This window comes from Actinia tenebrosa, unplaced genomic scaffold (genome assembly GCF_029948245.1).
Source record: "Actinia tenebrosa isolate PJP-AT-01 unplaced genomic scaffold, QUT_ActTen_1.0 PGA_scaffold10__47_contigs__length_13832649, whole genome shotgun sequence".
Taxonomy (NCBI): Eukaryota; Metazoa; Cnidaria; class Anthozoa; order Actiniaria; family Actiniidae; genus Actinia; species Actinia tenebrosa.
In genome coordinates, this window is record NW_028292570.1 from 8696549 (window position 1) to 8708041 (window position 11493).

At 35.7% G+C, this 11493-nt stretch overlaps 1 protein-coding gene across 1 annotated transcript; it reads left to right on the forward strand.

The window, feature by feature from the left end:
- The first annotated feature begins 3858 nt into the window (after positions 1 to 3858).
- LOC116298851 (nuclear cap-binding protein subunit 3) lies at positions 3859 to 10490 on the forward strand. Its single transcript, XM_031707422.2, has 10 exons — positions 3859 to 3946; positions 4023 to 4082; positions 4278 to 4390; positions 5237 to 5271; positions 5831 to 5950; positions 6649 to 6729; positions 7035 to 7121; positions 7471 to 7545; positions 8139 to 8169; positions 9049 to 10490. Exons 1-10 carry the CDS (start codon positions 3869 to 3871, stop codon positions 9506 to 9508), a joined length of 1140 nt encoding a protein of 379 aa, XP_031563282.1. The 5' UTR covers positions 3859 to 3868; the 3' UTR covers positions 9509 to 10490.
- The last annotated feature ends 1003 nt before the right edge of the window (positions 10491 to 11493 follow it).

The following is an 11493-nucleotide window of genomic DNA, read 5'->3' on the forward strand; positions in this document are numbered from 1 at the left end:
TTTGTATGCCAACGCTGATGGTAACCAACCCCCCTGGCAGCGTGACGTCACAGGTCACGTGACCTATAAATAGCGTTTTATGGCTAAACCATGACGATAAACCGTCCATAAAACTACTTACAAAGACACAAGATAGAAATTGAACATTTCTCATGCCGTATCATCAGAAAAAATCTGTTAACATTTGGTCAGCTACGATTTCAAGCTCACGCCCCCTCATGTAAGCCCATACAAATTATGTCTCAAAAACACGGTTTTTGGATCTTTTCTCAAAATAATGACTATCTAGGCAAAAAACAGAAGTGGATTCAGTTAATTCAACTATTCACGGACTGTATTAAATGGTTTAGAATGAATTCTATTGAAAAAAAACACCGTACTCTTTGAGTTGAATTTACGCTATTGGACGTATTTTACAAGAGAAAATGCATGACGTAACCGGGGTCAAGCTAGAAAATCGTCTCTCCTTGATTTAAAACAGAACCTGTCAAAAAAAAAAAAAAAAGTGGATTTGAAAACCCTGGGCTTTCCTGAAGATTTTGGTATAATTCATAGGAATTTGTTAAAATTTAGAACCGTATTTTTGCTGATTTTATAAACTCATACTATCTGTTGGCCTATACATTCGCCTCTTATAGTTTCTTAGGTTTCGTAGCCTCGAAAACACGCTTACAACTAGTTAGCGAAAGAACAGAAGATTTACGGGTCATTTAGGATGTTTTGTCACGCAGTTTACTTGTGCTATATAACTTTACTTTTAAGAACAACCTTTTGCTTTGGAAAGAGAGGAAAAAGACCGAAAAGAGCAAATGTTCCAAATGTATGGGCAATTTTTTCCAATGATTCTGCTATATACGGCTATGGTAACCATGTAATTTCCCATCATGAAACGCAATTTTTTATCCTATGAAAAATCGTGATTTGGTAAACTTTATTTACGGATACTCGATCGTGAAACTGAAATATCAATTTTAGAATCCTACCCCCTTCCCCTTATTACTATTGTTATTATTATTATTATTATCATTATCATTATCATTATCATTATCATTATCATTATCATTATTATCATTATCATTATTATTATTATTATTATTATTATTATTATTATTTTCTCGAAATCACCAGATTGTTCATTTTGTCTTTCATCCGAATCTCTTTTGTACACATAGTAAGTGGATAGCAACACTATCTCGATCGCTTCACTGGCGCCATAATTCTGTCCTCAACTTTATCGCCTCATCATTCAAAACCATTGACAATTCTACTCTCTATGCTGACCTTGATAATTATCACAGTCCTTCAATTATAACTGGCGATAGTTATCGCCCTGACTTGATTTTAAAAACATCTAGTACACTCTATATATTTGAATCAAACCTTAAGAATAATGCTGATCGTAAGAAGAAAAAATATAAAAAACTTATTAGTGATTTAAATAGTGATTATAGCCATGTAAAGTTTTTTAATCTTTCAATAAGTTCCCTCGGAGTATTTTCTAATGATTGTGCAACATTTATTGAAATGTTAGAAAATGTAGGTTTCGACAAAAACCAACGTAAATATGTAATAAGGAAAATTATGAACATTGCTATTCGAACAACCTATTATATATTTTGCTGTAGAAACAAAATCTGGGATAACCCTGACTTGATGAAGTTTTAACTTTGGCGTTCAACTAAATGTGAAAAAAAAGTATGATTAATGTTTTTTTTAGTATCTTTCATGTTAAATGTAAAAGATTCAAGTAGCCAATCGTAAATTGCCTATATATAGCGAGATTTACGATGGAATTTGGAAAACATACTAAAGTTTACATTATTATTATTATTATTACTATTATTATTATTAATATTATTATTGTTGTTGTTGTTGTTATTATTATTATTATCATTATTATTATTATTATTATTTCGTGAAGGGACCTGGCCCCCCACCCCCCCCCCCCCCCCAATGTTGGTTCTCAGTCAATCAAAACTGCGGTGACTATCACATAGCGTTAAATATACTATTTCAGTGCTCCCCCCCCCTCCCCAAAAATTTTCAGCTTCCGCTGCCCCTGTTGGTTAGTGCGCGGTCTTCTTTGCAAGAGGTTTGACTTCCATTCAGTGACCACACATCCTTGTTTCGACTTCTTTCCTTTCCGTGTAGCTTTAATTAGCTTTAAATACCCTTAAAACGGAGCACTGATGGAAAGAGGGAGCGAAATGAACGCACCATCGGCCTCAGCAAGTTAATTAGTTAATGACCATTACGACCGACGTAAAATAAGGACGCTTTACCTTTACCTTTTTATGCATATGGAAAGCTAAAGAAATCCTTACCGGGGCTTTTCCAACAAAATCCCCTTATTATAAAATTTTTATAAAATTTTTTAAGTTTATGGGTCTTTTTAATGTACCAAAACACTTCAGTGCAATAACGTCAAAAAAGGTTTATTCAAAAAAACTGGCGATAATGTTATCTTAGCAAGTCACGTGATATGTGACGTCATACACCCAAAATCGTTGGGGTGACTGACAGGGCACGTGACTACATCCCTGCCAAGTTTCGTAATCACAGGTTGTATTGCCGCGGAGAAAATGGTACAGGGGCCACCAGAGGTGTGGGGCCACCAGATGTGGGGCCACCAGACGTTGGTGGAACGTGCCAAGCTTACTTGAAGTAAAGAGTGCACAACTTCAACAATACAAACACTTTGTGAAAATCGACGGACCTTGACTGGAACACGTGAATATTCTGCACAAACTCGAGTCTAACCCTGTGCAAATGAGTCTGTAATCAAGAACACAGCGGTTATTTGGAATTCCAAAGGGTCTATTGCGGAAACATCCATTTTTATCATGCTCATTTTTAAAACCCACAAAATCAATCTATATAGTGTCTGCTAGATTCAGTCAGTAGCATCAGACAAATCATGTTAGTACATTAGCTATTTTCACAAATAACAGATCAAAGTCAAGCAAAACTATATGCATGTATTATGGTACTGAAGTCAAATAAACTCTGTTGACTACTGATTGACATGTCTGGGAGTATATTTGTTCATTTTCTCCTCCACCTTTTATTTCATTAGTCAGTCATTTTTCCATTTGTTTATACCAATTCCCCCATTTATTCATTCATTCATTTTTAATCCTTCATTTGTCCATCGAAAATAGGGGAGAATGGGCTATTTGCTTTTATAGACAGTAATGTATAGGATTTTTTGGATTCTATCTTTTTGATATTTCATTCTATCCATGCAAGAGGATCTCGTAAGCGACTACCTTCGGGTGAAGCATGGTCGGAAAGAACAGATCTTTTCCGAGATGCACTAGATATTCGCATAGTCCTTCGTCTCCCGCGGGCTGAATAAAGCACCAACCAGGATCACACGCACTGGAGCGACGCGCTGGACAAAGGAATTGTCTCATTTTCATACCTGCGATATATTTATGAACGCGCGTGTGCTGATCTCGGAAATCTTCTCTCTTCCGACGGACACCCAAAACCACCTACAGTGCGAATCGAAAAATTCGCAAACGCTTTGCGCAATGTTTTCCTTGGTGTTTACAAACGATTTAGGATAGATTGTGTTCGTAAAATCATCATTACATCCTAGTATCATGATCAATTTTCAAAAGTAGCTTCTGACATTCTCGCTGAACAATTTTAAGATAATAAAATCAATAAAGTTCAGTGGTCAATTAAGAGAGCCGAGTTGCCTACAAACCAACAGATTTTATTGACAGTGTTAACATTAAAAAACAAACTCGCTTACGAGTTGCTTGAAGAGAGTCGACTGTAAAACAAAAAGATTATAAAGATACTAGCTTGGGCTTCCTGTGGTGATCATTAAACGCTGCGCATGTGCAACAAATCCAAGATGGAGTTTGAAGAACTAAAGATTGAAATTCCAATAGAAGAAGAACAAGAAGAAGAACAAGAAGGACTGCAACTACCTGTAAGCTGGACAAGTTTAACTAAGCTAAAGTGTTTGATTATCAGTGGTAGAAATGGCTTTTTACATTGTTTTGCAGCCGAAAAAGTATGAAAATACAGCCGGTGGTTTTGTGACCGGCTTTGATGTCAACTCCAAGGTGAGAGAAATTTTCTACAATCATTAGAGCAAAAATTACACTAATAAGCTTACCAATTATTATGCCATTTTTACGAGTGCTGTTTACTTGTAGTTTTGAAACCTAGGATACAGATTTTAATTTTGTGGATCACTTGTGTTGGTTTAGTTATTCGTCGTGTTCATGCATAAACAAAAAAGATAATTGTGTTTGTAGGAAGCTATCGAGAGGAAGGCTCGAAGACGCAAAAGATTCGGAGTAATAGAAGAAAAAGAAGAAGAAGAAACTAATAAAGACAAGGAAACAGACGGGAACGATGAAAATGAAATGTGAGTGTTCTGTTTCAAGAAAATTTAATAAGTTTGTTATGATCTTATTGATAACTGGTGTATGGTTGATGCTGATTGAGTCACAATTTAGTCAAATCCAACTAGTGGTCTATCATCGATGCTGCAGTCTGATTGGATAAGCTACTACTAGGCTATAAGTTATATCCTATTAGTAGTGAAAAGTGTCAGCTTTGAAAAACAAAACTTACAGAAAATTTAACTTTAATTCAAAACTTGTTTGCATCTATCGTTTTGACCAACTAGTTAGATTTGACTAACAATTAGCTCCCTTGCCCTAATGGCTATAAGTCTATGGCCCATTTGGCCTTTGGCCTTGTGGGCTACTGACTCATTGCCCATTCAGGCTCAAGGACTATCAGTTAGAGTCTAATTTACAATTATCTTAGCTACAATCTTTGCCATTATTAGTTAGTACAATATGTTGTGCAATTATCAACACAAATCAATAGATATTCGGTCGTTTACCCTTTATCGCACTTTCCCTTCACCCCATGTTCAATGTTGTTTGAGTGTGTGTGTTTGTGGTGTGTGTGTGGGGGAGGAGCAAATTATGATCAGAAAATAATTACACAAGCCAAGGGCACAGTTTTTCCTATCAAAACCGACTTTAGGCCAGTAAATGACTTTTTTCCATTCACTTTTTATATTGTTTTACAAGTTTGTTGTTGTTGTTTAGCAATTTGTTATCCCAGGATACGGGACCACGGTCAGAGATAAAAAATACTGCCCACTCTCGCAGCAAATCAGAACCCACAATTTTTTAATGGACCAGAAAAAAGTTTTTTTTGTTATTTTTTGACATTCTATCTTTTTATACTGTTTTAGGATATTACCAAAGGACACCCCAAAGATCCCTGAAGGTATTGTTTTGGACAAGAAAGACCCTCTAAAAATATTAGAAAATATTAATTATAATGTGTAGTTCCAAAACTTATCCGTACCCCCCTAACAGAGGATTTTTTTAAGACACCCCCTACCCCCCTGAAAATTCCAATTTTCTTCCAATACAAACTCTGTAATTTTTGTTCTTTCTCTGAACCCCCTACTCTTCAGAAATTCCAAATTCCTCTGTGGGGTGGGTATGGATGATTTCTGGAACTACACATTGACCTATTTGAATTCATAAAATTTTCATTGGAATAAGTAATAAATATTGAAAAATTGGAGGATAACACTGAAAAGCAAACATTAAAATTTTCAAGATGGAATGTATTCTAGGGATTTAACCCTGGAGATGTAAATAACGATGACACAGCTACCATGTTGGTTGATCTAACAAGAGAAGCTAATGAGGAATGCTTTGTTTTCATCAACCAAGCAGCTATAGCAGCTATAGCAGCTATGTCAGCTATAACGTAACCTACACCCAAAGAATTTAAACCTAGAGCTCAAAGTTTTTGTTATACAATACAATAACAGGTGAAATACGTAAAGATGCACTCCATGTTTATGGTATAGACAATATGAGTACCAAGGATGTGTTCAACTACTTTGAAGAGTATGGACCAGAATCCATAGAATGGATTGATGATGCTTCCTGTGAGTAGAATCATATTACTGTGCATTATCACAATCAGATATAACAAGTTAAGGGAAGCACGTGCACGAGATGACTGTACAATGAAAGAGAAATTTCCCAAGGGGAAAGTTCATTATACAGTCAGCAAGTGCGTGTATTCGTAAACAAATCACAAAGTTTAAGTCTCCAACCCTTTTAATATGTCGCAAATAAAATAAATAGGCGTAAAGAGAGAACCACAAAAACTGTTTTGGGTTTTGAGAGCTTAGTAATAGAAAATAGCTGTAAATTTTTTGCTATGAAAAGACGAATACAAAACAAAGAACATTCATCAGTTCAAATACCGCACCTTTTTAATATAAAAATCAACTCCTATTCAGTACATTTGGGGTAACATAATAGTAAATCACTCAATTAAACATTCTTTATTCCTCTGAACATCTCTTCAATGGTAGGAAGAAAGGAACTCATAAATTGTGCCTTTTTGATTCATCGAGTGTTTACAAGCACAATTCTGAAAACCTCCCCAACGTAAAAATAAGCCAGTTATTGGCCTTCAGCTCGGGGTTATGTGAGAGCTGAAGGCCGATAACCCTCACTTATAAATATCTGATGGATCTAGACTGATTTCATACAAATTTAATGTGTAACAAAAGTGCCGTGTTTTCCTACTACTTTTATAAGCTGATAAAATGTGAATCGCTTTTATTCTCTTCAGGTAATGTAGTCTGGGAAGATGAGCATTCAGCAGCCAGAGCTCTTGACTCAATGGGAAAAAGTTTAAATTCAAGTGAGCCAGGTAATCAACATGTGGGCTAGGTATTCATTATAATAAACTGCCCTTCACGTTTTGGGTATGCTATCTTGTGCAAGCAAGATGCAAAATTCAGGATTTTTGGACCAAGAGTTTACAAGATTATTACACTCGAGAGAGCATTTTGCATTTATATTAATTATAATATAAAAATATAAATTTAGATGTAGACACCTGAGTTGGAGCCATGTGACTCTTAACTTTTTGAAATTCCAATTCATTCTTGGGATGTACTCTTGATAAGGTTATTTGATGATTGTTTTGTTTATATATTTTTTAATTTTATGAAGGAAATGAAAATTCTGTGCTGCAATGGAAGGCTGGTCCCTTATGCAAGAAGGCAAAGGGTAGATTGTTGTTACGATTTGCTACCAAAAGTAAGTAAAGTTTGATTAACAAAAAATAATACAAAAATATAGCTGTAAAATCCTTTTAATCTCTTCACCAAATTTTGTGTGATCTTACAAAATTTCTCATGGAAATGAAGTTATGTTATACTAGAAATTCCTAATGAAATAGGACATAATATTCATTATATAATCAATCATACTGCGACATTAAGTTCAACATTTTTACCAGCCAATCAGATAGCATGATAAGAGCATGATAAGAGCGTGAGAATGCGGTAATCTGATTGGCTATCACTGTTATCAGTTCAATTTCTGTCTAGTTTACTGTTATCTGATTGGTCTGTCTTCCCTATTTTAATTCGTGATGTTGTTTCAGAGGACAAAAAGCAACCAGGAGCAGCAAAGAGAAGCATGTACTATCTTGTACACGGCTATCCAGGGCAATCTACAGGTCAGTAGACATATATTGCATTAAACCATAATATTTAGATTTTACCTAGGCTGGTGAAGTTAACTACTGAGTGGTGGATGCAGGATTTCAAGGGGGGTTCCCAAAATGGCTGCTGTGCAGAAAAAGCTAGCCTGAGAAGGCACAGGTAGCCCAAGAGGAAAGAAAACTGCATACAAAGTTTTACAAACCCATCCTATTTCCCAGTGCCCTCTAAGCTGATTTTTCACAAAAGATGAGGGGTAATTAGAAACAAAGATGTGATCCTAATTTTGAGTAAAAATCACTTAGATACAGTAACTTGTAACGGCATTTTCTTATGAAACGGATAAACACTGACTTAAAATAAGCTTTCCTTAGAAAAGTTTTCTTGTACATAACTTGAAACATTACTATAGACTTCAAATGTGCAGCTATGACTTCTTTTCACCAATATTTTGCACTACGTTTCAAGAGAATACATATTCAAATGTTAGGGATTGATTCTTTTTCAAGTCAGAAAACCATGCATTGTGCACTTTTTAAGATCACTTGGATAGAATCTCAGTACAAATTAATGATCATCAAATTTATAGAATATGTTTATTGCTTGACAGGAAAAAAGAAAGGAATCGTTAGCAAGTCAAGGTATTTATACCAGTCAATGTTGTGTGAGGTCTAGATTGAATGATGACCTTGATGACTTTAAATACCCAAATGATTCTTTCATTTATTGGGTGTATTGTTTTTAGGGGAGTCAGGATGGCGTGCTGGTAAAACTGAATCAGACAGTAAACATACACGCTATGCAAACTGAATTGATTGGTTCTCTTCCTGACTCCAAGGGTTTTTTCAGCTTTTCAGTTTTTCCTCCCTCCTCTCAAATCAACCCTAACTAATTTAAACTGGTTAGAGCTGTGCTCTGGGGTCACACATGGACTGTATAGCGACACCCAGAGGTGCCTTTGCATTGCTTTAAGTTCAACATTTTGTGCTGCATCATTGCCATACTTGGTGAATAACCATAACAAGTTTTAATAACAGATGACAAATTTTATTCTTTGGTGGTTTTAATAAGGACTCATTAAGTCATTCATATTCCTGTTCCCCTTCGCATGCCCTAATAAATGAAAGTTAGCCCCAGGGTTCATGCTACTCCTTAAACTCCTTGAAAACTCCTTGAATTTAATTCACGTTTTCAAGGGCACTTGAAAAGCTCTTGAATTTTATGATTTTAGTGAAACTCCTTGAAAACTCCTTGAATGTTTGCTTTGATCATTACTTGCATGGCTCTGAAATAGATCTAGTCAGAAAGATTGGAAAATCTGAAAGTCAGCCATGTGCAACCACCTTGTAAAACCTTGGCATAGTTAGCTGAACATGCTCCTTGAAAATTATTTTTTGGTTCCTTGTATACTCTTTGAATAGTCCTTGAATTTTAAGTAGTTACCTCAGCACGAACCCTGTGTCCCTTAAGAACATCCGCAAAGGAGGGTCAAATGAGATTCTGACTTGATTGTTCCATAGGAAGAGAAAACTCATGCAAGACAAGGAAAGAGCAAGGCACAAATATTCTGGTGAACCTGATGTAGAGTTTATTGAAAAGATGGAAGTAGAAGAACAAGAAAAGATGGAAGTGGATGAGCCAGCCATGAAGGTGATTGTCAAGAATGATAGGACACTAGAAAGCACGTCCAAGGAAGTACCAGAGCGACTGCGCATGCGTATGCATGCAGATGACCTTGGAAGCGAAAACGACCCAGATGAGAAAAGTAAAATCCATGATAGATTACAAGAACGACTACAGGAAAGAAAACCGGATAAGCTGCAGGATAAAATACAAGATAGAATCCAAATAGAGGTAGACAACACTGCTAAAAACGAAGGGATTGACTTGAGAGAAAGACTAAAAACCAGAAGAAAGCATGGCTTTGATTTTATGGACAGACCATCGTTGTCGATTGAAATAAGAGAAGAACAATCTTGAAAAATGGATATGCTACTGTAAATAAAAAATATGTAAAATTTGATACTTGACAACATTTTTGATGACATCAAGAGCGAGAAAATATCAATGTCTTTATCACAATGTACCTGTGGAATATCGGGAAGGGTCGAGGAGAATCTTTAAGGGATATAATTCTAAAGTGCGAACCATATATCACTGAAATAGCACAAAAGCTAAATAGCACTAAACACATCTATTTCTTTTGTTTTCAATTGTTTCGTTGGTACTATTTTGCACTAATTAGTTAGTATTATTTCAGTGATACAGGGGTGTAACCAGGGATCTTGCTATGGAGGTGCACAGGCAATGATTTGCAGAACCCAAAAAAAAAAGGTAACCAAAAATAAAAAATAGCAGAATCAAAAAAAAGCCCCCTGGTTACGGCCCTGGGATATATGGTTTGCACTCTACTGTTTATCTTTGGCCTAAAATGGAGATGAGTGCTCATCACAGGAAAGTGCTTGTGCATTAAACCAATTGGTTGAATAGGGCGTATGGCGTATAAGATGATTCACAAATTTTCTTTCTCATTTCAATTTGTATTCACTCATATAACAACTAAATAATAAGACAATTGGTGCTAATTAACTGAACAAAAGAAAGTGTGCAATGAAGTCTGGTAGTCAATATGACGCCATCTTGTAAATGTCCTACACGAACACTGGATGATGCTGTTCTCGTTAGGCAGGTTTTCGTTAGCCAACGATAACGCAACTTCCCACCTTAAAATCTTTGGAATTTTAATTTTGATAAATTCTGATGTTTTTCTATTTATTATTGTTTTTTCCTCGTCAATTTTAATGTTAATCATGTTTGTACTGTATGTAAATTGTATGGAGAGGGAATATCAATTGGGACGAAAGTTCTGTTTTTTTCGCCAGTCACAAAATTTGTATGTCTCAAGTTTTATAAAATGTATATGTTAATACCGTATTGTGAGAAATAAACTAAACTAAACAACGTTAGATTTGCTCGGAAACTTTGTTTAGTAGTGATGCCAAATGGACCAATACAGGGCTCTGTTAGAGACAATGAGCTATTCGTGGTAAATGATAACAAAGGAGTCTATTCTATACTGACTTGTTTGTAGTCCACAAAAATGCATGGACGTATGTCGGGTATCGGTTCCAAGGCAGATATTATTCCGAGAAAAATGTGTAAAATCCAACAATTGTGCCTTAATCCCACTTTATAATTCTTTTATAGAAATGAAAACAATCTTAAATAAAACCCTCAGTGCTTTGTACATCATCCCGATATCATGGATGTTGATATATGGACCGTGCAGCCCTACAACAATAAAACCCTCTCAGTGCTTTGTACATCATCCTGATATCATGGATGTTGATATATGGACCGTGCGGCCCTACAACAATAAAACCCTCTCAGTTCTTTGTACATCATCCTGATATCATGGATGCATAGACAGCCAAGCATTTATATTACTTGGACTTTCTCACTTTTGTACATTTTGCGCTTGAGCAAGTTGTGCTTTTTTAAGAGGTCCAAGACTGTAACCCCCTGCTTCTTAAGTATTCCGCTTTCTTGTATGTCTTTCCAGTCATACTCTTTGTATGCTTTAAGTTTCTCTGCATGCTTCCTTATATTTTTCTTTTCATTTGCCATTTTAATTTTGTTCATTCGAAGGTACTGCAGATGTTCGTTCTACATACTTCCTAACCAGATCCTCTGCAACTACAAATTTCCTTGAGAAATTCTGATGATGACAATTATAATACTCTATTTTGTAATGGCCGACCCTTTTTGGTTATCAAATTTTATCAACAGCCCACCAATTTGAAGGAGTTCAAAATTATGTGACCCACCCACTGATTTTGCCTCCCCTCATACTTTATGACCGTAATATTTAAACCAGATACACTCAATTGAAGAATCTTTGTCGGGTTCAGAAACATAGAACATAAAAGCTGAAACCGAAATGGCACATGGGGAATGACATAATT